The 24,807-nt window shown below is 56.4% G+C and overlaps 1 protein-coding gene across 1 annotated transcript in view; it reads left to right on the plus strand.

The window, feature by feature from the left end:
- The window catches only part of NFASC (neurofascin), a 165,702-nt gene that overhangs the window by 113,895 nt on the left and 27,000 nt on the right, over positions 1 to 24,807 (plus strand). Inside the window, exons 10-26 of the mRNA XM_052654213.1 lie at positions 4,709 to 4,820; positions 5,243 to 5,427; positions 6,941 to 7,072; positions 9,944 to 10,087; positions 10,809 to 10,920; positions 11,373 to 11,539; positions 11,993 to 12,140; positions 13,257 to 13,381; positions 14,229 to 14,273; positions 15,359 to 15,460; positions 15,737 to 15,934; positions 16,714 to 16,784; positions 18,307 to 18,529; positions 20,079 to 20,194; positions 21,867 to 22,071; positions 23,315 to 23,437; positions 24,566 to 24,739. Of these exons, the coding sequence (XP_052510173.1) occupies positions 4,709 to 4,820; positions 5,243 to 5,427; positions 6,941 to 7,072; positions 9,944 to 10,087; positions 10,809 to 10,920; positions 11,373 to 11,539; positions 11,993 to 12,140; positions 13,257 to 13,381; positions 14,229 to 14,273; positions 15,359 to 15,460; positions 15,737 to 15,934; positions 16,714 to 16,784; positions 18,307 to 18,529; positions 20,079 to 20,194; positions 21,867 to 22,071; positions 23,315 to 23,437; positions 24,566 to 24,739 (2,382 nt within the window). The remainder of the gene's footprint in view (positions 1 to 4,708; positions 4,821 to 5,242; positions 5,428 to 6,940; positions 7,073 to 9,943; positions 10,088 to 10,808; positions 10,921 to 11,372; positions 11,540 to 11,992; positions 12,141 to 13,256; positions 13,382 to 14,228; positions 14,274 to 15,358; positions 15,461 to 15,736; positions 15,935 to 16,713; positions 16,785 to 18,306; positions 18,530 to 20,078; positions 20,195 to 21,866; positions 22,072 to 23,314; positions 23,438 to 24,565; positions 24,740 to 24,807) is intronic.

A 24,807-nucleotide genomic window follows, 5' to 3' on the forward strand; every position in this document is an offset into this window, starting at 1 on the left:
GCATAGTGTGATGAATAATGCCCATCATTGGAAAAGACCCTGATGCTGGGAGGGACTGGGGGCCGGAGGAGAAGGGGACGACCCAGGATGAGATGGCTGGATGGCATCACGGACTCAATGGACGTGAGTCTGAGTGAACTCCAGGAGATGGTGATGGACAGGGAGGCCTGGCGTGGTGCGATTCATGGGGTCGCAAAGAGTTGGACACGACTGAGCGACTGAACTGAACTGAACTGAACTGACCCCTCTGGGCTTAGCTTTGAAATATGCCCCTTTTGTAACAGCAGGGCCAGATCATAATCACACTTTTCCTAGAGTGGTTTCGTATCCTGTGAATGTATGCCAGGTGTCCCCTGACATGCTAAGTAGCAGGGAGAAGCTGGTCTGAGATGGTAACTTGCCACTTAGAATTCATCCTGGCAAGGAGACGGGCAGAGCGTGCCCTCTGAGGCAGTCTGCCTGGAATTAAACTTAGGCTCCAAGACATCCCATCAAGTGACCTTGGGCAAGTCATTCAGTCTGTTGGGACTTTACTCTCCTTATCTGCAGAATGGGTAATTACCTGCTCCAAAAGATTGCTCTGAAGATTAAATAGCATAATGTGCATATGTCCTTAGTGAGATGTGAAACACATTCATGATTAATAAATGTTACCATTGTTGGTGTTAAAGAGGATGGTTTAGTGTTGACTGGATCAAGCACGGTTGTTCTTTGCTTCTTAAACTGAGGGATGTGGAGGAACTGAAGGGGAGAGAGACAGGCACAATCACAGGAAGAAGGTACTATGGAGGGAGAAATTGTAGGGCAAACTAGAAAAACAAAAGCTTTTCCGATTCTCAGCTACGCTGAGAGCACAGTAAGAACAAAGCTCCAGCTACTGCATGAGGGGCTGGGGTAGATTTATGGAAGAGATTTCTTGGCAGTAGAAGATATTAAATGTCACTAGCAAAGAGTTTTGCTCACCTTCTGGGGTTGCTTGGTCAGCCGTTTCTAGAGCCAGAGAGGTGGTGAGATGCCAGGAATCCAGCCCCATGAGTTCTCAGTTCCGAGAACCGGAAGCAGCAAAGGTAGGATCCAGTCACCCCTAAAAGCTGTGTGTGGCAGAGGTTTTCAGACACGTCTGATTCAGTGAACTCTCTTCTGCTAACACGCAGCACTCGACAGAGGCAAGCAACTCGGATTTCCCTTAGTCTTGCCGTGTCCTCTTGCAGGAGGCGAGTTTGTGCTGAGGCAGTTTTCATTGTCTCTGTAAAGCCAAGGTGGTTGAGGCAGAGGCGTCTCCTGATGAGCCCCTGCTGACCCGATCCCCTGGAAACCCATGAGCCCACTCTTGCCCCACAGCAAGAGCAGCAGAGGATGGACTGCCCGTGACCTCGAGGTCAGATGAGCCCATGTGGGGAGCTGTGAGTCTTCAGAGATGTGAGTGTTAGCGGCTGGATTCTGAGTTTGTTCAGATATCAGGTCTGACTCCAGCCTTGATGATTTATGAGAATAAGAGAAGCACCATCACGCTAGAGAGGCTGGATCCCCAGCTCTGAGAATCACGCTGGAGAGGCTGGATCCCCAGCTCTGAGAATCACGCTGGAGAGGCTGGATCCCCAGCTCTGAGACAGATCCTGTGAAATGCTCTGTCATCTTCCAGCACACACAGCTCATAGAGTAATCACCTTTGTCTCTAGCACTCTTCCTGGATCTCCCAGGAAAGAAATGAGCTACCCTCCCTTGGGAGCAGTGGCTCCCAAAGGTACCAGCTGGTTTATCCTTCGTAAACTTTCCTGTAAATCCGTTTCATGTAAGAGGACACTTCTTCACAGCCTCCCCTTTGAGTCCAGCCTTTTCATCCCTTAACGATCCCATATGTCACCCTGACTCCTCCTTAAGCTTTCCGTGGCCTTAACAATCCAGTTGAGATGTCTTTGGAGCCTCTTAATTTCCAGCCCAGCTTCTGTTTTTCCAGTTTGGGAGAGAAGGATCTCCCCAACTTTATTGAATAGACATCGAGGAGAGAAGGACTCTCAGCTGAGATGGCAAGAACAATATTTGAGGGAAACATCGTGGAATAGTTTCACCAGAGAAGCCCATTAAAACAAAAATATCTTTCTCCATTATCTCTTTTGCCCTTGAATTTTGGTATTCTTTGGTTTGAGTTAAGAAAGATCTTCCCAAAACTGACTGTCAGTCGTAGGAACAAGTAGGGTATCTATCTTTAAAGAGAGGGGCAGTATAGAATAGATGCTGCAACTGAAGCTTTGGCACCAGTGGTCCAGAATCCAAACATGACTGGCTCGTGACTTTGCCAAGTCTGTTGACTCTGCTGAGCCTCTGTGTCCTCTCTGGAAAGTGAGAGGCATACCCCAGGTTTGCTGTGATTTCCGAACGTGACGATGGTGGTAGAGACGGAGCCGAGCCTGGTGCTTGGCCCGCAGTGAGCGGCCAAGTGGCAGCCCTGACTATGACCTCTGCCCTTAAGACACTCTTCCCTGTGTTTCTGAACTTTGGCCTGGTTGCAGTGGCTTCCCCTCCTTTGGGACCACTCTGGTTGCTAGCCCGCATCCTGTAAATGAGGGATGCTGTGGCCTTTTTATAGGCCCAGCTGCAGTGTGTCCAGGCAGCCACAGGGGGCCGCTGTGCTCCCTTCCCCCTCTCCCATACTGGCCGTGCTGGTCACGTGTGCTTACAGGGCTGCATGCTAAGGTGTGAATTAAATGTCCACAGGGACACACATTGGTTGCCGCAGGTTTGGGTCCCACGTGGAAGGAATATGCTGACTGAACTTCCATGTAACCCCCCAGTTCCCAGCTCTCAACAGATTCGCCAAACTGGCACCAGAGCCTCCTGCCTTCAGACCTCCTTCTCCTCCCGGTGCCCCTGGCCTTGTGCTGTCTGACCATTTGGGTGACTCCAGGTTGACGGGTGGGAGGAAGCTGCTGCCTTGGCATCAGGCTTCTTTGGTACTGAGAGCTGGATGCGCTTAGAGTTGCAGATGGTAACGAATTAACCACATAATGGATTAACCCCTTGAGTAGCCCATGTTGTATGTGTGTATGCTGGTGGGACGGATGAGGGCATCTGCATAGAGAGATGACAGGGGGTAAACCGTTGCCTTCTTTTTTCTTCTTTCCTCCTCTTGAATTTGTTCATTCCACAAACATCTACCGAACACTTGCTACACTGCATGTATTGGGCCAGCAGACTAATTACCTCCACGTATGTTTCATCATTCCTTCCCCCTGATGAAAGGGTAAAATACATGCCAGTTCTGTGATACACCCTCCTCTGATGGCTGATAGAGAGAAGCTGGGTACCTGTAGGACAGGAGCCCCGCTGCGCCAGCCAGACCCCAGCTAGCCCCTGAGCCCAGCAGGGGCACTGAGACAGGGTCCCCGCCACTCTGTCCTCATTCCACCAGCACCCAGTAACAGTACCTGCCCCGCCTGGAAGCATGCCTGTTCTCACTCCAGGCACCCAGTAACAGTACCTGCCCCACCTGGAAGCATGCCTGTTCTCACTCCAGGCACCCAGTAACAGTACCTGCCCCACCTGGAAGCATGCCCGGCTCTCACTGCAGGCACGTCTGAGGGCTCCCAGCCCCTGGCAGCCCCACCTCCCCTCCAGCTGAGTCAGAGACCCATTAAACCTGTGGGTAGGCCCAGCTTGTGTTTATATTTTTAACTCTTCTTGTTGACAGTCATACACCTTTTGAGCAAAGGTGACCCCTCCAGTTTCCCCTTGCTTTGGGGTTCCTGGTTACAGAATCCTTGTTCTTCCTCGTCCCATCTCATTCATTCCCGTAGAACTGTGCAGAGAGCTCTAGGGGAGAGGTGAGGCTCAGGTAAGGTGTGGTCCACTGCGCTGGGGTGTCCCCAGACTTGCATGACCCCCTCCACAGGGAAAGAGCCACCCTGAGCGTGTCGCCTCTGTGAGCCCCTGTCCTTGGAAAGCTGTGTGTGCCTCACCGATTGCAGGCCCCAGGGCTGCTCCAGCCGGGTCGAGTGGTGGAGCGGCTCCTCCGTCTCGGCTGCACTTGCTTCTCACCCCTCCCTCAGTCTCTCACATCCAATTAACGCCCTCCTCCCTGCCGTGCCAAAGTCACTAGTGAAGCAGCAGATTGGTTTCTAGCCCCACAGTGATTTCCTGTCATCCCTGTTCATTAATTCTCCCCCTGTCTTTGCTAAGCCGTTAATAATACTCCTTGCATCTCTGACTGTTCATCTGAGTCTTCGTGGCTTCATCCCGGCTCCTTGTCTCTGGGCTCCCGAAGAGCAGGTTGTCTGTCCTGTGGCCCCAAGCTGAGAGGGCCTCCCTGGAGCCACCGTGCTGGCCTCTGGATCCCAGCATGGGATGCGCAGGGAGTGGACTGTCCCTGCTCAGGCAGCCCTTGCCCCTTCCAGGGACAGAGAGGCTTACTGAACTGGGGGGACGCTGGGCTCCTCTTGGCAGAGCCTTTCAGAGCTTAGGGCTGCTCACACACGTGTGCCGGTGGGGCCAAGGAGCCCCGCGCTTCCTAACACACCTCTCTTAATAATGCCCCGGCCCCTGGGGTGGTTTCAGCGGCGCGGCAGGGGGTGGGGGTCTGGGGCTGGTGCCTCTGCGGATAAGGGCATCATCAGGAGGGCATGACGACCTTTCTCTCTAGTCCAGTAGCTCGGCCCAGCTGGGACAGCCCTCTGGGCAGTAAGCTCACAGAGCTTGTTCCATCCTGTTTCAGCCCGAGGAGTTGCAGAGAGAACACCCAGCTTCATGTATCCCCAGGGCACCGCGAGCAGTCAGATGGTGCTGCGTGGCATGGACCTCCTGCTGGAGTGCATCGCCTCCGGGGTGTATGTACAGGGTGTTTGCACCCCGACTTCTGCCCGCCTTTGAGGAGGATGGGTTGGGGGATTGTGCATGCTCTTGTTGCAGCATTTTTCCGAGGGTGGGGTGGGAGAGAGAAGCAGACAGCTCCTAGTGAGGACGCTGCCAATCACCGTCATCCCATTCCGGCCACCTTTCTTTCTCAGATACTGAGAAGAGGCGGGAGCTAGGCTTCCTGTATGTGTTAGACCCCCTTGTGATCTTAGCTGAGTCCTTCGTGTGCCCTGTGGCCGAGCATCCCCTTTGCACAGGAGGGATCAGCCCTCGAAGGACACACGTCCTCCTGAGCCCAAGGACACCATAAGCACACCATGGTGTCCTGGGCTCCACAGGCGTGGCAGAGCCACATTTGGTGGTAAGTCCCTGTTTTTCGCTTGGTCTCTCTTAGCCCCACACCAGACATTGCATGGTACAAGAAAGGCGGGGATCTGCCATCCGACAAGGCCAAGTTTGAGAACTTCAACAAGGCCCTGCGCATCACCAACGTGTCCGAGGAAGACTCCGGGGAGTATTTCTGCCTGGCCTCCAACAAGATGGGCAGTATCCGGCACACGATCTCGGTGAGAGTGAAGGGTACGTTGTGCGCATTTCTCATTACGACAGTCTCGCCAGCCCTCAACTCCACGGCCATCCCTCCCTCTCGGGGTGGTTGCGTGAGTGGGGAAAACACCAGCACACTGATGAGTGCCAATAGCGACCTGCAGGAGTGTGTAAGGGCAGGGAGGAAGGGGGGTGTCACGGGCGGAGATCCCCCCACCATTGCCCTCCTCCCCTGAGCGCCCGGGGCTCTCTCAGCAGGCGCACTCTCTTCTGTGGCCCGTTTGGATGACCCGGAACCTGTCTTTCGTGTCTCATTCATGGTGTGTTGTCTTAGCCCTGTGCTGTCTGTGTACTTGAACGTGGTTCTTCTTAAAAACGGGGAGGGATCATGGCCTGAATTATTTTTTTAGGAAATCACTTCCCTCCCCTAAAAACACCTGAGCTGTTGTCAGCAATGGAGCACGTGTCTTTGTGGGTCCCAGCCATGGGGCTGGGAGGTCCACCAATCACTTCTCAGTCTGAATGGCGGGGCTGAATGGATGATCAGGGTGATGAGGTTAAATACTACAGGACAAGAACTTTCTTAGCACAAGCTCATTGACCTATGACCTTGGTTTCAGCACCACACTCAGAATAGGGGTGCTTAACATTTATTGGGGTTTCAAGATCTTTGAATTCTGATCTGAAGGACCCTCTTCTCAGAGAAATCCACATATTCACAAAATTTTCAAACAGTTGGAAGGAGTGGCCAGCTAAGAGCTTCTGCTGACCAAAGGTCAACAGTAAAAGAATGAGCAGCATGCCTTTCCTAAGTGGTCTGATCTTGCAGCAATAGCGTGGAAATCCAGCGGGGCCGGCCCCTGCTACTTTACTGCCCTCCCCGGCTCGAACCCTTGGGTGCACATCAGGAGGGCCTGCTGCTGCTGCTGCTGCTAAGTCGCTTCAGCCGTGTCCGACTCTGTGTGACCCCATAGACGGCAGCCCACCAGGCTCCGCCGTCCCTGGGAGTCTCCAGGCAAGAACACTGGAGTGGGGTGCCATTGCCTTCTCCAGTGCATGAAAGTGAAAAGTGAAAGTGAAGTAGCTCAGTCGTGTCTGACTCTTAATGACCCCATGGACTGCAGCCTGCCAGGCTCCTCCATCCATGGGATTTCCCAGGCAAGAGTCCTGGGGTGGGGTGCCATCGCCTTTTCTGAGTAGCTCTCAAATCATTGGCTGCCTGGGCTTCCCCCGGGGATTCTGACTTACTAGGTTGAAGATGGGCCCTGGCATTTGTGTTTCTTAAAAGCTCTTCAGGAGGCCTCAGTTTAGAACTCTTGTTCTGTGAACTTGAAATAAACCAGTCCGCATCTGCAGTGCCGAGTCGACCAGAGGTCTGGACCGTCATCCCAGGACGAGCCCTGGGCTGGTGGGGGCGGGGGGGGTGGGGGGGGGAGGGGAGGGGCTGGCACTTGGGGCTCCTGCCTTCCGAGAGGGAGCCCACTGGGTTTCTTCTGCCTGCTGGTGTCATCTGACAGCCCTGCCTGTGCCTGTCCTTGCCTTCCAGCTGCTCCATACTGGCTGGATGAACCCAAGAACCTCATCCTGGCTCCTGGTGAGGATGGGAGACTGGTGTGTCGAGCCAATGGAAACCCCAAGCCCACGGTCCAGTGGATGGTGAACGGGGAACCTCTGCAATGTGAGTAACCGCTGCTGTCCTGCCTGTCTCTGCTCTCCCTCCTGGGAGCATCCAGCTCCCCAGCCCTGTGGACCAGCTCTGTGCCATCAGAAGTGAGGGAGCGGCCCATCCCTTTGGACCCTTCAAGAGGGAGGAAACCTGCCTCCTTTGTGCGAGAGAGAACAGGAGGCCCGCGCCCGTGTTTAGGGGATTTCTGCTCCCTCGGGTTTTTTCATAAATGTCTGCTTTCTGCCCCTAATAACTGCAAACCCCGTTCAAGAGCTGGGGACCTCAGCTGTGTCCCTGAGATTATGGGCTCTGGGTCATGGGGCTCAGGAGGTAGAGGAGACCTTGGTAGCTCATCTTCATTGCCCCCCACCAAACCCCTCCCTCTGCTGAGGGTATAATAAGAGGCAGGGTTGTGCGACAACATGGGCGATACGATCGGAAATGAGGGGAAGCCCCTCTGAGAGCAGAGCTGCCCAGAGCAGTTACTGAGTGCACACTGGCGTCCAGGGAGGTTTAGTCCCCTCCAGATGCAGGGGTGCGTGGCTCCAGGCTCCTTCCAGCCAGAGTCTCAGTCGAAGTTTCACATCTGAATTCACTCTAGTTGCATTTACTCTTTAAGCAATAACTTTATTTGGTTTTGGCTGCACTGCGCCTTCATTGCCGCGCAGGCTTTTCTCTAACTGAGGGGAGCGGGGGGCCCTCCCTGGCTGTGGGGGGCGGGGGCTCATCTCCGGTTGCGGTGTGCGGGCTTCTCACTGCAGTGGCCTCTCTGCTCGTGGAGCTCGGGCTCCAGGGCGCAGGCCCAGTGGCTGCGGCCCCCCGGGCTCCAGGGCGCAGGCCCAGTAGCTGCAGCCCCAGGCTCCAGGGCGCAGTAGTTTGCTGCTTGGGCTTAGTTGCCCCGTGGCATGTGGGATCTTCCCGGGCCAGGGAGTGAACCTGTGTCTTCTGCATTGGCAGGTGGATCCCTTACCACTCTCCACTACCAGGGAAGCCCTGCTTCACATTTTAAATGTTCCGTCCTTACTTTCTCTGAAGGGTCAGAGCAAATACAAACTGTATTATCAACCAGATGGGACAGAAACTAGATGGCAAGAACTCAGAGCCTAACTCGTGAGCAACAGCTGATAAAAGGTGGAGAGGTAGGGTGACAGGCAGAGGAGAAGGCGTGAATGCACCTTTCTAGACATTTACTGGGTGCTGGGCGCTGAGCATCCCTCTTACCTCATTAACCTCAGCCGTGGAAGATGAGGAAATGAAGTGCTGCCTTTGCAGCAGCTGCCCAAGGTCACACGACCTGGGACTGAGGGAGCTGGAGGCTGCTGTGACAATGCCCAATCTGCCCTGTTTGGTCCTGAGCCTCTGGTTATCCTGGGAGATAGCTTCCCCCTGCATGCAAGCCACTTACTGACTGGGCCTGCCCTCTGCCCTTCTCCCTGTCCTGATGGCACTTTGGGGATAAGGCAGACAAAGACTCTAAACTCCACAGCACCATTAAAGAAATGCAGAGCCCGGGATTTGCAGCTGAGCCCTGGCCCTGGCAAGGTCCCCCATCATTCAAAGGAGTGACTGGGAGAAACGCTGGTCGCCTCACCAGGCGAGGAGACGTAAAGTTGCTGGCGTTGCTTCCTTTGTGCCTTTTTGCTGAGATGCCGGAAGAAGGGTAAGAATGCTGACCTTGGCTTTGCTCACCGGCTGACTCCACATCTCCAGGCTCAGACCTGCTGTCTGTGGGGTGGCGCCCGTGGGGCCGGGCCCTGGGTCCCCCTCTGCCACTCCTGGGGAAGGTCTGAGTGACCCTGGGTGAGGTCATAGATCACACAAGCCGAGTCATCTGGCCCAGGCCCAGAACCTTACAGAGGAAAGGCACCTCGTGGTGTGAAAGATGAGAAAAGGGTGGATTCTTTACATTTCTGGAAAACTTTTATTTGTATCACTTGTTATCTCATTCTTGCTCTCTTACCCTACCCGTCCTCAGAGGAGGGGAAGATGGAAGAAATGCTTCCCTACTTGACAGGTGAAGGAAGTGAGGCCCGGAGGAGCTACTGATTTGCCCCAACTCTTAGAGTGATTTGGGCTTCCCTGGGAGCTGGTGGTAAAGAACCCCCCTGCCAGTTCAGGAGACATAAGAGATGCGGGTTCGATCCCTGGGTCGGGAAGATCTCCTGGCGGAGGGCGTGGCACCCACTCCAGTATTCTTGCCTGGAGAATCCTGTGAACAGAGGAGCCTGGCAGGCTAAGGTCCATAGGGTTGCAAAGAGTCGGACGTGCCTGAAGCGACTCCCCAGCCTCCGCTCTCTGCATCCGCGGCCAGGAGAACTGCGGCAGGGTGTCCTCTCAGTGTGCACGTGTCTTGGGAAGGTTAGGTCCCTTTGGCAAATGCAAGGGCGCATCAACTTTCAGCAGGCGTGCACCTCCAGGTTTAACTTTGTGGACGTCTGCAGAGTGCTCTGCTCAGAGGATGGGAAGCGGGCAGGTCCCACCTAGTTGTGTATTGCTTTTCAAAACACTTTTCATATGCTTTTCAAAATCCTTTTGAGTGTATGCACATTGGGTTAAGATGCTAACAGCAACCAGCCAGCCCTCCCACCACATGTGCTCAGCCCTCTTCTAAGGACATGCTCAGACTCTTCATTCACCCTCATAGAAATGCCACGGGGTGGTGTTATCCCCAGACAAGGAGACCGAGGCGTTTAGAGCCAGTAGGGCCAGTGCATAATGTGGTTAGAATTCAAACCACAGCTGCCCAGCTGCCATGTAGCTTTGACCAGGATTCCTGTTCCCAGTGGACGGATTGAGAAATAGACTCTGGCTCAGTCCTAGCAGAGTCCCACACGCCCTCTGCCCGCCCTCCCCATCTTACGAGGAGCACCTTCCTGTCTGTAGCGGCGCCGCCCAACCCCAACCGAGAGGTGGCCGGGGACACCATCATCTTCCGTGACACGCAGATCAGCAGCCGGGCCGTGTATCAGTGCAACAGCTCCAACGAGCACGGCTACCTGCTGGCCAATGCCTTCGTCAGCGTGCTGGGTGAGTGCGCCCCTCTCCGCTCGCCTGCCGGGGGCCTCCCGGCCCCTGCTCGCAGCGTGGGCTCCCTCTCTGCTTGAGAGATCGGTCAGGCTGCGGGGAGAAGGGCAGCGGAGTGGGGAAGTGTGGAGACCCAGGGTGAAATGAGGAGGGGTGATGGAGGACTTGAAATCTGCAGAGCTGGATGTGCAGATGGTTCATTCCACTCAGAGGATGAACGGAGAGCTGAAACGCCAGTGTCAGTCCCCTCCCTCCCCCGACAAGAGAAGGGACCATCTCACCTTCTTGGTGTGTCCATGTTGAGTCTCCCCTGGGTTCTCCATGGCCTTAGGGTAGAAACTACCCTGAGTGTGTTTGTGGCCCTCCTGGAGCAGACAGAGGGCAGTGGGCAGGTGCCACTAGGAGAAGCCTTGGGGCTGTGGAGGGGCGGATACAGAAGCTGCTGGAAGGCTGGGGGCGTCCTCTGCAAAAGTGGGGCTGGATGTAGACTAGGTGCAGATAGGTAAGCTTCCTCCCTCCTCACCTAATCTGGGAGGGAGGTTGATGGGGGAGGTCACACTGGTATTTAGAAAGCTGCCCCGAGGAGAAGGCACACAGAGATAAGACTGGTCCCCAAGGAGGGGGAGGAAGGCAGACCCCCGCCCAAGGTCAGGGTTAGGTCTCTCGGGTCCCAGAGGAAGGCAGACGCCCGCCCAAGGTCAGGGTTAGGTCTCTGGGGTTGCAGACGTGCCGCCTCGGATGCTGTCGCCCCGGAACCAGCTCATCAGGGTGATCCTGTACAACCGGACCCGGCTGGACTGCCCGTTCTTTGGGTCTCCCATCCCCACGCTCCGATGGTAAGTTCCAGGAGACCAGGCTTCCCCCACGGGGGCATCTGGAGGGGCATCTGTCTCACCTCTCTCATCGCATTCGGCCCATGAGAGGGGTTCAGCAAGTCCTGGGAACCGCAAAGGGTGGAGGCTGAGACGAAGCTGGCAGAGCATCTGGGTCAGGCCTCTTATTGTGCAAGGAAGGAAACCGAGGCCAGAGGCTTGCCAAGGCCAGCCCTGGGTGGGGGGCAGGCACGCGGCCCTGGGCCCCTCCCCCCCGGGGCCCCTCCCCCCCGGGGCCCCTCCCCCCCGGGCCCCTCCCCCCGGGGCCCCTCCCCCCGGGGCCCCTCCCCCCGGGGCCCCTCCCCCCGGGGCCCCTCCCCCCGGGGCCCCTCCCCCCGGGGCCCCTCCCCCCGGGGCCCCTCCCCCCGGGCTGGCCCTTTCTCAGCATGCTGTGTGTCCTGCTGCCCCGTTGTGAGGTTTAAGAATGGACAAGGAAGCAACCTGGACGGTGGCAACTACCACGTCTATGAGAACGGCAGCCTGGAGATCAAGATGATCCGAAAAGAGGACCAGGGCATCTACACCTGTGTTGCCACCAACATCCTGGGCAAAGCAGAGAACCAGGTCCGCCTTGAGGTCAAAGGTAAAGGAGAGGGTCGCTAGGTAGAGGGCGCAGTGAGTTGGGGAGTGGGGGGCATTTTTTACTTGGAGAATGCCAAGTCCTCAAAGCTATCCGTGTGTGTCACTTTGAAAGCGCACCACCCTTAATGTGTAATCCCTAGTGGGACCTCCCTCAGGGCCCCCAGCTGGCCTGGGTGCTGCACACACTTCCCTAGGCAGGGAGGCCTGCTCCCCACACCAGCTCCCCACCACCGCCCCAGAAAGCACGTCCTGTGTTCCTGAGCCAGCGAGGAAGGACCTGGGCATTATTCCCACTGGGGATCTCCTATTCCGGGCCTCCCCGACCAGTTCACCTAACTGAATCCTGCTTCTGCCACGCTCCGCGGTCCATGCAAGCTAGGCTTGCGTGTCACCCTGTGGCCGCTCGCGGGTGGGGGTGGCAGAGAGGAGCTCGAGCTCAGGCGCTTCTCCGCAGACCCCACGAGGATCTACCGGATGCCGGAGGACCAGGTCGCCAAGAGGGGCAGCACGGTGCAGCTGGAGTGCCGCGTGAAGCACGACCCGTCCCTGAAGCTCACAGTCTCCTGGCTGAAGGATGACGAGCCGCTGTACATCAGTAACAGGTCTCCACTCCTGCCTCCCTGCCTGCTGCTCTCTGGGGCCCTGCCTTCTCCCTTGCTCCTGGCGATGCGTGGACGCACCTGCGGCTCCTATGTCGGTGTTTCGCTGCAGAGCCGCCGAAGAGGGTTCTGGACCCCTCAGGGGAGACCCCCTCCAGTGCCTGCCCTCTCTCCGCTCAGCACCCTGCTCCTCTCCCCTCCTTCCCTCCTTTCCCTCCTCTCTCCATCTGCACTCTCTTCTCTGTCCTTCGGCCCCTCCTTGCTCCTCTTTGGCGTCCAGACTGGACGCCCCCCCGCCTCCTTGCAGCCCAGCCAGCAGTTCCGCATCCCCCGACAGAGGGCGGGGCTGCCTGAGCAGGCTCTGACCCTGTGGTTAGTTGGCTCACCCTTACTGTGCCCTGGGCCCACGCCTGTCCTCTCCCTCAGCCAGATTCGGATCTGACTGGAGTTGACGGCAGGCCCAGGCGTAGATGGTGTGTAAAGTCCCCCAGCTGTTGGGAATATGCAGCTGGGGCTGAGAACGCTCTGAGCCTCTCCCCAGGCTCTCTTCTGTGCCAGCTTCGGTCTTGGGGCAGGGTGCACGTGGGTACCAGCTGGGTCTGCTGATCATCTGGTTTCCTGGAGGGGCATAATCCTCCAGTGGGCACGGGTTTGCTGGCACCCAGCTCCTGGGTGCCCTCCTCCTGCTGTGGAGACAGTTCAGGGGAGCCCAGGGCACTTGGCTGAGTGCAGGCATCGCTCTGGGTTGGAGACAGAGCTGGGAGCTTGAGAAGACCTGCCTTCAGGGGTGTGCCAAGCTATGCCCTAATTCAGGAGGGGAGCGCAGAGGACCTGGGGTTGGGGGGGATCCGAGCACGGTGAATACAGAGGGGGCCGCTCTAGTGCCACCTGTGTTCCGTCCCTTCCGTGAAGCTGCACGAGTGCTCAGCGTGACAGGAAGACCCTGCCCCCCCACAGCACTGTGATGAGCCCCCGTCCCCTAGGAGGGGCTGCAGCTGCCCGCTCGGACCACTGTCCCCACCCCAGGGAGAAGGTGGACAGGCAGTGCCCGCCAGCCCCACCTCCCCACCTCACTGTCTCCCCTCCACCTTCCTCCAACCCCTCCCTGTTCCTTTGCAGAATGAAGAAGGAGGAGGACTCCCTGACCATCTTCGGCGTGGCCGAGCGGGACCAGGGCAGCTACACGTGTGTTGCCAGCACTGAGCTAGACCAAGACCTGGCGAAAGCCTACCTGACCGTGCTAGGTAACCACCGCTGCCCCCGCCCCGCCTCCCCGCGTTCAGAGAAGTGGGGGTGGCTCGGAGGGCAGCGCTAGGTAACCGCTGCCCTCACCCCACCTCCCAGCGTCCAGAGAGGTGGGGGTGGCTCGGAGGGCAGCGCCCGCGGTCAGCCAGCCAGCCAGGCGTGGGGGTCCTCTTGTCTAAGGGTCTGAGGGTTAGGAAGCTGCTCCTCTCAGAGCAGGCTGTACTGGATGCCTTACCTCCTGAATGGAATCACTGACTCGCCTCAATCCTCAACTGAAAGGTCCCAGAGGAGAGAGGGATGGACGGGGTTCTTATTGTGGTCATCTTTACCAACTTTACAGCTGACTCTAAACCACTAAGTCAATTAAAACTGCCTATCCAACAAGACAGCTCTGTTTGGCCTTCCAACACCCGCTGCTGCTTTATCTGCCCACGTCTCCTGGAGGGATTTCACAGGGTGCCGGGCACTCCCGATGACTCCCTCTTGGAGGCTCGCCCCCAAGCCAGCCTGTAAATACGAAGCCATCCCAAACCCGGGGGTGTGGTCTCCCGCCCAGCAGGGTGTATCCTCTTTTCACCTCTGCCATCTCGGTGTGTCCCTGCACTGTCCCGGGGAGCAGTGGGCCCAGACACGGTGCCAGCACCAGGATAGCAAGCAGACCGCGTGCCCGCCCCTGGCTGCGGAGGGAGCACGGGAAGGCCTTTGTGAGGGCCGGGGCACCCTCCGGGGATGGGGGGTGAGGCCAAGCAGGGGCTGCTGTTCAAGCCTGGCCTCCTGATCCCACCCTTAGAGCACCTTTATCCCCAGATGACCTGCTAACCTGGATAACCCGTCTTACCTTTGCAGCTGATCAGGCCACTCCAACTAACCGTTTGGCTGCCCTTCCCAAAGGTAATTCGTACTAACCCCGGGACTCACGCCAAGCACTCCAGGTGCCTCAGAGGGGCGCGCAGGAAAGGAGTGCTGTGCACAGGGGAGGGGCCAGCTCGCCCCACCCCCACCAAGTCTGAGCCCTCTCAGGAGGCCCGTCCCCTCCCTGAGCCCTTCTAGTCCCGCCCCTCTGGCAGACTGAGTTGCGGTCCCTTCCCACCCCTTACCTCTGGCCACGCCCACCACTCCCCTGGGTGGCCTGTTCTCCACGCGGTCTCGGAACGCTTGCTTCCAGTCATCCGTAGGCCCATCTCTTTGGCAGCCTCTCCAGATCTGCTGTTACGCACCCATTTACAGTCCACGTGCACGTGCGTGCAACACGTAAATGTGGCTGCTGGGACCCACCTTTCGGATCCTTCCAGTTACCAGCCAAAATGTGGAAATAACTAGTTCAAGGGGCCAGGATGGGAGAAAAGAAACACGCCTGCTCTCCCCAGTCGGTGGCCAGGAGGGCACTCACACCCACTTCAGAAACCCAGTGAGACTGGAGCTCCCAAAGGCACTGCCCCACCCTTGTGGGGGGACACTGTCCTGCTGTCCATCATGGAAGCTTCTAGACGGAGCTGCTCTCTCCTCCCTGGCCTGGTCCTCTGTGTTTGTCGGCCACCCCCCCATCCCCCTAACTGCTCTGCCCTGCAAGCTCTCCAAACACCCTCCTGGGCTCCTGCCCTCTCAGAGCCTCAGCACACAGAGTAGAAGATAATTATAGACGGAAGTCCCATACTTCTTTCCTAAAGGTGTGACTCCCAAATGTTTCCACTCCAAGAACACCCACAGATTGGGGTGGGTTGGCCCCAATTCTCACTGCTCCCTGCACCCCTTGATATTCTTTGGGGGTGGAATTTGGGGGTCTTTCCTCTTTGTCCTTCCTTGAACCCCGAGGGCAGGGGTGGCCCCTGGGCTGACCCTCCAGCACAGGCTGGGGTTGGTCCCTGCGGGGGGTGAACTCAGCCCACCCGAGTCCTGTCTGCTGGACGGTGGCCGGGGTTGGGGCCCGTGCAGGCCGGGCCGGCTCTGACTCTGGAGGCCCCTCCCTCTGCTGCCAGGACGACCGGACCGACCCCGGGACCTGGAGCTCACTGACCTGGCCGAGAGAAGCGTGAGGCTGACCTGGATCCCAGGGGACGACAACAACAGCCCCATCACAGGTCAGCCACGGGCTCGCGCCGACCAGGAGAGAGGGATGCAGCCTGGTGGCCGGCCCGGCCCTGGCTTCGGGCCCCGCCACCCCTCACTGGGCGTGTGCCCTGGGCTGTCGACAGGAAGAGGCTGTGGTCTGTCTCCCGTTCTGTGTTTGGGAAGGGTTCTTGTGCCTCTGTCTCCCTACGGGAGGCTGTCAACACTGCTGGGAACCCGAGGGACACCCTGGGAAAGAGCTCACTGACTCAGCTCCCCAGACAGTCCCGACTTCCTTGCCTCCTCAGACTACGTCGTCCAGTTTGAAGAAGACCAGTTCCAGCCAGGGGTCTGGCATGACCATTCCAAGTTCCCGGGCAGTGTCAACTCAGCTGTGCTCCGGCTATCGCCCTACGTCAACTACCAGTTCCGGGTCATCGCCATCAATGAGGTGGGCAGCAGCCACCCCAGCCTCCCATCTGAGCGCTACCGAACCAGCGGAGCACGTGAGTGCTTGAGGGCTAACGGCAGGTGCTGACGCCGGGCACCCGAGTACAAAGTTCCCCAGGTCCCCCGCCACATGAATTTAGGCAAGCTACTCCAGGCCTCCTCATCTATGAAACAGAATAATTATGCCATCTCCGTTATAGGGCTATTGTGAAAATACAGTGGTTTGAAAATATAATTCAGGTCCCTAATGTAATGTGCATGGAGTAAGCACACAATAAATGTTAACTGACATTTTTATTATTACTTATTAGTAATAATTATGAATAATTCTTGATCTGCTTTAAAGGGAAGAGCTGTGAAGACTGGCAGTAGAAACATATACTCTTATGTCGCATAAGGTCTCTTGACATACTTGGGTAATGAAATGCTTAGATTTCTGAAATCACACTGGCTCACTGAGGGTGAAAGCCGCTCCCCCAAAATGTTGAATGCCAGGATAAACCGAGTTGGTATTAAACACCCTTAGTGGATAATCCACATTGAGTTGGCTCTGTTGAGCATCTGAAGTATGGAAAGCCTTATAATAAATGCTATCTTGTCAGAGATTAAAACTCAGAAGAAACTATCCCTCCTTTGGGGGTTGAAGTCTCAGCTAGGAAGGCACATCGTATGTACCACAGAGTGGCAGAGCGAGCTCAGCTGCGTAGGGGACGGAGTGTGTTGAGAAGTGCAGAGACGAGCACGGAAGGGGCCAGTCAGCTGGGGAGGAGAGGCTGTTTACTGTGCCCTGTGAAGCATGCCCTGGGTTTGAACTTTGTCTCCATTTGGGTTCCAGCCCCCGAGTCCAACCCCTCTGATGTGAAGGGAGAGGGGACCAGGAAGAACAACATGGAGATCACGTGGACGGTGAGAGCCCCTCCAGCCCGCCTGCGATGCTTGCCTGGCAGTCTTAGGGGCCCTCACCCTGTACACCCCTGGGGCCCCCAGGCTGCAGGATGGCCCAGGCGTCCTGCCTGGTGTGAGGGCCACTCTTTGCATCGAGCATCAAGAAATCAAACAGGAGAGTATCTAAGAGCAACCTTTAAGGCAGGAGCAGAGGTGACTTAGGAAACAGACGCTATCATTCTGGCAAAAGCAGAGAGAGAGTCCCACAAAACCAAAGCACTTCTTTAGAAGAAGGAGAGGTTTAGATTAGTCCCCAGAAAAGATGTAGCCTAAACACCGGTACCTCACTTCAGTGAGTTCTGAGCTCCTCTCGCTGGAGATTGTTGAGTGTGGAGAGAGACCAGCCTAGTGGTGGGCCTCCAGTGGCAGCCGTCTGTAAGTCCAGGATGGACAGAGGGACTCCGAAGATAACTGCCAGACCAGGATTGAAAAACTCATCTTCCATCTTGGCTCACCTGACCACATTTTCCAAACCAAAACTGGGATATGTGGCCTCCAAATGACATTTTTTTTTTTTTTCCCAAACTGCTTCTAAGTCTGAGATGCAAATTCAGCCACTGAACACTTTTTATTTTTGGCTGCTCTGGGTCTCTGTTGCTGCGCGAGGGCTTTCTCCAGCTGTGGAGAGAAGGGGCTGCTCTCTAGCTGTGGTGTGGGGGCTTCTTTTGTTACAGAGCACAGGCTCCAGGGCACATGGGCTTCAGTAATTGTGGTGCACAGGCTTGGTCGCTCCGCAACATGTGCCACCAGGGAAGTCCCAGCCACTGAAATTTTAACGTTTTTGTGCTGTTGCTGTGCATAATGGAAACAGACGGATGCAGAGTTTAGAATCACGACCATCACTGTCTGCCGAGGGCCTGGTCTCACAGCAGCCTTGGCAGTTGGGCTGAGCCCAGACTTAAGACTCCAGGGCTCATCTTTAGGACCTGGCAAGAAGTGGTTCAGCTCCATATTGCAGATGCCCAGGGAACGGTTCCTGGACCAGCCCTTGGGGAACAAAGACAGAGTTACGCCCGCTCCCAGCTCCAGCCTTGTAAGAAGGGTAGGGCAGATAGGCGTGGATTCGCTAGGACTGAAGTCGGGAATTTTGACTCATTGGCAGCAGGCGTGCCATGGCTGAACCAGAACCCGCTCCTCTGACTCTGGAGGCTTGTCACATCACCGTGCACATTCTGCTTCTGGTTGCTCCATCACTGCAGAGTCCTGTTGACAGTGATGCTTTTACTGCCTGTGTACCTGCCGAGGGGGGGCTGTGAGGTCACAGGGACTGGGGCCTGGGTGGGGGATCTGCGCGCTGCTGGCTTTGCAGGACTCTGGGCTCCCGGGGGACTCAGAGTGGGGGCCAGGCTCTCCCCAGCTCTGCAAGGGGCTGGCTATGGTTGGGCAGGCTGGGGACAGGGGCCTGCCACAGGAAGAGGGCGAGGCAGGGTGGCCCGGGCTCCTCGCCAGTGCCCCACCACTCCTGCCATCTCTCCCCACTCAGCCCATGAATGCCACTTCCGCCTTCGGCCCCAACCTGCGCTACATCGTCAAGTGGCGGCGGAGAGAGGCCCGCGAGGCCTGGAACAACGTCACCGTGTGGGGCTCCCGCTACGTGGTGGGGCAGACCCCCGTCTATGTGCCCTACGAGATCCGAGTCCAGGCTGAAAATGACTTTGGGAAGGGCCCTGAGCCAGACACCGTCATCGGTTACTCTGGAGAAGATTGTGAGTACCCGCCCTCCCTCCACCCCGGGCCCGCACGGCTGGGCTGCCCAGGCCATCCCCACAGACCAGGAACCTTGGCGTGGGCCCTGGGTCTTCTAAGAGCATCCTGGAGGACAGCGAGTTACCAGGAAAGAGGGGTTTCCAGCAGTGACCTAGAGCAGACAGGCCCCAGGCGGTGCCGGGAGCAGAGATGGTATCATCTGAATGCTAGTTAGAATTAATGAACATCTTCACACAGCCCAATACTCTCACGTTATAAACATGAAAACTGGGGTCCTGCAAGGGAAACCCCCGCCCATATTGCACAATAGCAAACTCCAGGCTTAAGAACAGAACCCAGGTTTGTGGTCTATCTTACTGGCAGGCCTTGCTAGCCCCAAGGACCATCTGACCCAAAGGCCATAACTAGATGCCTCCACAGGAAGCAGGGCCAGGCCAGACTCCTCCCTGGGCTCCCCAGGGGAATCCTGGAGGGCCTGAAGTCCACAGCTCCCCAGACCGAACGCTCCAGGCCAGCCACTGCAACACTGGGCATAAAAAGAGGAGTTCTCTGGAGGCTGTCACTGGATAAATCAACGTGATTGTGGGATATGTGTAGAAGTGTGTACCTGCCTCTCCAGACAGTGGGAGCAGTACATCAGTACATAGTCCTGCAGGCTGCTGAGCAAGGCCGGAGGGTTAGTGATGCCCCTCCTGGTCAGGGTAATCCATACCCTGGTGGATGTGGGTCTGATCCGAGAAGAAACCATGGAGGTGGGTGGGGTGACCCAAAGGAAGGAGGGAGGAGAGTCTTGGGAAAGAGTGGGTTCAGGGGGCCAGTGCTGGGGTCATGAGCAGGGCCAGTAGGGTTCACGACAGTGAGCTAGGAGGGAGTGAGGATCAGGTCCCGTGCCCCACTTCCGTGGAGGTGATTGTGGATCGGACCCCCTTGGGAGATAAGGAGTGGGGATCAGAAGGCCCTCTGTCCATCCCGCTCCTCATTTCCATGGTGGCAGACATTTCCAGACAGAAGGCGGTGGGGACTTCTGGAGGGTAAGTATGGAAAAGCCAGCATCTAGCCATGGACTCATGGACCAGCCCACCGTTTCCATCGCATCTGTGTACCCCGCGGCCGATATGTTAGAGGGGATAGGGCAGAACCACTGTTGGGGCAGAGTAGAAAAAATGGGGGAGAGAGCCAATTATGGGCTCAGTGGCCCTCCCTCTGCAGGTAGTCACAGGATCAGAGTCTTTTCCTGAACTAGGCTAGGGTGTCTTTAGTCTGCGGGCAGGGTTTCCTGCGGGGCGCTGGCAAGAAACAAATGCCACTCAAGGGGGACTATTTCCAGTGTGAGGACAGGGTTAGAGGGGAAACAGCAAGGTTGATAAGCCACCGGGAGGCCAGCCACAGTGGAGTGCCATCACGCCACTTGGCCTGGAGGGAGTGCCCAACGTCCAGAGTGGGCTGAAGGCGCAAGCCAGCAGAGGGCAAGCAGGTCGGAGGGGACCCTGGAGTCAGGGAGGGGCAGCCCCACCTGCATAACCAGCTCTCTGTCCCGACACATTGCAGATCCCAGGGCTGCACCCACAGATGTTAAAATCCGAGTCCTGAACAGCACCGCCATCAGCCTTCAGTGGAACCGCGTCTACTCCGACACGGTCCAGGGCCAGCTCAGAGAATATCGAGTGAGGAAGCCAGCTGCAGGCCCCGTCTAACCACGCAGCTCCCTAACAGGGCGAGGGGGTAGCAGACGCGGTACATGAGATGTTTGGAAGGGGTCCTTGGGATAGTTGTTGGATCCAGAGTTGGTTTAAGAAGATGATGTCTGAGGAATTCCCTGGTGGTCCAGCGGTCAGGACTCCACACTTTCAGCTCCTTGGCCTGGTCGGGAAACTACGATCCTGCAAGCCATGCAGCACAGCCAGAACAAAAAAGAGGATGTCTAGAGCGAGCTGTTCAAAATATCCTCAGAGAAACACCAGGTGTCTCCTGCACCAGGTGTGCTGGGTGTGCCTTGGCCACACAGAACACATTATGCTTGCCCTCCGTGTGAGGACACGCATGTATCTTCAGAGGCAGTGTTGAGGCACCGCTGAGCTACACCCTCCCCTCTCCTACAGGCCCTTCTGGGCTGCTTGCCTCACCCAATCTGATTTCATGAAGCCCCAGCTAACCGGAAGAGCTACTGCAAGGGTACAAACCCTTCCCTGTTGCCACAGCCAACTGCAGTTATTATGGCCCTTGACTTCCCCCACCCGCCCCTTCTCTCCCTGATGTTTCTCTCTTTGAATGAGCCTTGAATGGGTATTCAAGGCTCTCCCTGATGAGCTGCTCTATTTAAAACTCCTGGAGAGGCTGTGGCCCTGGGGTAACATGGGTTCTGTGCCTTAGGGGTCATCGGGGGTTGGCTGATGGACAGTTGGTGGCACAGAGGGAGTCAGTCTCTTCTAGGGAAATGGATTCGGCAGACCGAGGAAGGAAAGGGAGATGATATATATGCTTGAATGAGCTCTTCCCCAACTTGCACCTTGAACCTACTTGCCTGGAGATGTTTTTGGCTAAAGCTCTCTTTGGGTCCCCTTCTTAAGTCTGGACTTCCTCCATACCTTGTCCTTGGAAGCCCCGGGTGATGCTGGTGTGATGGCCTGACCTGGGGCTTCCCTTCCACTGCTTATCACACCCCATGCCACAGCCTTCTGACTGTGGCACTACCACCTTCCACAGGCTGTCCCATCCCACCCCAGCTCTTGCCATCCCACAGCCTGGTCTCCCATTGGCTTGGACATGTCACTATCCTAATGGTTTTTAAATAGTATCAAGAGGAAGCTTTTGATTTTAAAGGACTAAATCAACCCTGTCTTGTATTCAGACGTCTGGGGCTAACCTGCTACTTTTCAGCTCCTGTCTGCTGCCAATCTAAACCATACTAAATCTAACTCAAGGTGATGTGGTCTCTGAGCACAGAAAAGAGCTCTCCATGCCTGGGCCCTTGGCTCGAATTTGTGCTTTTGGTACAGACTCCCTGAGCAACCTATCCCCTGCTTGGAAATAAGTCTCAAGATGGAGCATCTCGGCTGTACGTTTGGCCAGCATGCCTGTTCCCCAGAGAGACGACACAGCTCAGAAAATGATCGAAAACAAAAACTCTATTTGGTTTGACATCGGTCCCCACGTGCTAGTGGCTCATGATCGGGGACTGTCAGGTTGCCTCCCCCAGCCCTCTGCGGGGCTGCTGAGGGCCTCTGCGATTTGGAGCCCGTGGCCAGGAAAGGGAAGACCAGTCACCACCAGCACCACCACTAACAACTAACCCTGCCCTTTCCGGCTGAGCCCTCACCAGCCCGCCTCTGTCCCAAGGCCTACTACTGGAGGGAGAGCAGCTTGCTGAAGAACCTGTGGGTGTCTCAGAAGAGGCAGCAAGCTGGCTTCCCCGGCGACCGCCTGCGTGGTGTGGTGTCCCGCCTCTTCCCCTACAGCAACTACAAGCTGGAGATGGTTGTGGTCAATGGGCGAGGCGATGGGCCTCGCAGTGAAACCAAGGAGTTCACCACCCCGGAAGGAGGTAGGTCCGGCTGCTGCTCCCCAGGGAGGGCAGGACGGGGGTGGCATGGCCGAGTGGCCCCAAGCGCCTCCAGCACGCCTCTCCCCGCATGACACAAGTTGATCTCTGCACAACCTCGTGGAGGGATGACTGGCACACTGATGGCACCCATGGAGCGCTGTCCCCGAGGCGGCTGCCCTGACGGGCGGTTCTATGTAGAACAAGACTGTGAGGCGGCTGACAGAACTCTGGACAGGCTGTGCACATGAACTCCTAAGGGCACTGCGGGAGCCGCCCACAGCATCTTGAGGGAGCCCAGGCACCTGGATTCCCAGGAGGCACCTGGACTCCCAGAAGGCACCTGGACTCCCAGGAGGCACCTGGACTCCCAGAAGGCACCTGGACTCCCAGAAGGCACCCGGACTCCCAGGAGGCATCTGCTTGGTTCGCCAGCCTCAGCCCCAAGGACCTTCCCTCCTGTCACCACTGTGACCTAGAGGCTGTCCTTCAAGGGTGCCCAGTCCTGGGAGCTGGACACCTGGGCAGGTCCCCGCACATCTCCTGTTCCTGCCAGGCCCCCCAGACCAGGCCCTCTTCTGTTTCTCCTTCCTGCCTTCTTACCTGTTACTTTCCCCCATTCTTCTGCCCCTCTTCCTTTTTCCTCTCCTGTGTTTCCCTGCCCTTGTTTCTTTATTCCTGTATCCCTTCCTCCTTGTCTGGTTGTCATCACCAGCCTCTCCCCATTGCTCCTGCTCCTGGCCCCATCCATGTGTTCCAATGTGGGTTTCTCTCTCCTCACCCCTGAACCTGGCGTTCTCAGCCCAGAGGCCAAGGTTTGATACTTTGACCCTGTGGTAAGAATCCTTGTCTGAAGGTTGAGAACTGCGGTTTCTGTTACCAAACAGAGGCTAAAGTCGGTTTCCTACCTGAGGATGATTCTGCCCAACCTGGAGGTTTTTTTGCAGGATCAGAGTCTAATGTGTGCTATATTCAGGGTAGTTTTTAAAGGAGAACTTGACTGATTCCTTCCCCAGATAAACCAAGTCTGAGCCGTGCTTGTCCTAGATGTGGGGAAATGCCATCCTGGATGAGGCAGTAGGTGCTAGCCACCTCACAGCCCTCCAGGTTCTGGCTTAGCAGCAATCCAGCACAGGGGTTGTCCAGAGGTCAATGCCTTCATACTTGTGCTTTGTTTCTTGTGTTTTCCTCATCCTGCCCGCCCCTTTCTCTCCCCCCGTCCCCCGCTCTCTCCTCCTTCCCCAAGTACCCAGTGCCCCCAGGCGTTTCCGAGTCCGGCAGCCCAACCTGGAGACAATCAACCTGGAATGGGATCATCCAGAACACCCCAATGGGATCCTGATTGGATATACTCTCAAATACGTGGCCTGTACGTTCTGCCCTTCTTTCTCTTGGATAATCTGAGAATCAGAAACCCCATTCTCACCACTTTTCCTAAGGAATCAAGGTAGAAAGCCTCCAGGTACACAGGGCATTGTGGAGGGATGCAAGGGGAAGGGAAAAAGCTTCCTATAGGATTATGGGAGGCAAGTGAGACCCAATCCCTGCTCTCTTGTCACAGCTTCTCCTTCAGGGGGCTTCCACTCACCTGGTGAGGCATAGGGGGCATCTGGTCTGATGAGGGATTCAACTCCCAGGCTCAGGAGTCTTAGAGTCTCTAATTCCTAAAAGTCTAGGACAGAACATTTCTTACTTGACAGAGCTTCCATCCGCTAGGGCAGACAGTACATGCATAGGGATCCACATGACACTGACCCTCGGGGCCACCTTAACACGTTGCCATTTTGGGTAAAGCAGCTGTTTGTGGAGTTGCCATGGAATATTAAATATTCAGTATTGGATATTGGCTCACTCAGGAGCCTGGGTTGGGATGACCTCACCTAAAGAATTCAGCATCACCAGGCAGGGACAGGAGCATCATTCGTTTGGAAGACTTCAAATGTCATCTAAAGTAGGTGATGTTATACCTTACTGTGAGGCTCAAAGGGCAGGCATTGTGTTATTAAGGATTTTAATAGCCAACTGTGTGCTTGTATGTGATTCTGAATCCACCTCTGGACCTGACCTTCCCCCTCTGAGGTATATAGTGAATAGAACTTTTACAAAGGAGGAACTAACAATGAAAGGCTCTAGTGGTTTTGCCCTAGTTCTGTTGAAAGGGAAAAAGGAACTCAAGTTTGTCCTTGTTGAAAAAGCTCGAGGATTAAAAGTTGAATCTTTCAGAATCAGCCACATAACCTTGTGTTGAGCTAGCAATAATGAGATCAGTGGGCAAGTGTTAACCCTAGTGCGTCATTGAAGAGCCAGAGAGGAGTTGTGGCCCAACACTCAGCCTTTGAAACGTCTCCCAGGCCGAGTCCTTAAGATCACGAGCAGGCTTCATGGGTTCCCTTCCCAGCAGAGTCGAGAAGGCTTCCTCCTTCCAGCAGCAGTTTATATATAAGCCATCATGGTCAACATTGCTAAAGCTCAATTCCACTTACCTGTCTCTCTCCAGTTAATGGAACCAAAGTAGGAAAGCAGATAGTGGAAAACTTCTCTCCCAATCAGACCAAGTTCACGGTGCAGAGAGCAGACCCCGTGTCGCGCTACCGCTTTTCCCTCAGTGCCAGGACGCAGGTGGGCTCGGGGGAAGCAGTCACCGAGGAGTCGCCAGCACCCCCGAATGAAGGTAGGTGCACTGCGGCGGCCGCGGGGCGATGGTCCCGGGAAGTGCAGATGCCTAGAGAAACCCTGAGC

The sequence above is a fragment of the Budorcas taxicolor genome, chromosome 16, assembly GCF_023091745.1.
Source record: "Budorcas taxicolor isolate Tak-1 chromosome 16, Takin1.1, whole genome shotgun sequence".
Taxonomy (NCBI): domain Eukaryota; kingdom Metazoa; phylum Chordata; class Mammalia; order Artiodactyla; family Bovidae; genus Budorcas; species Budorcas taxicolor.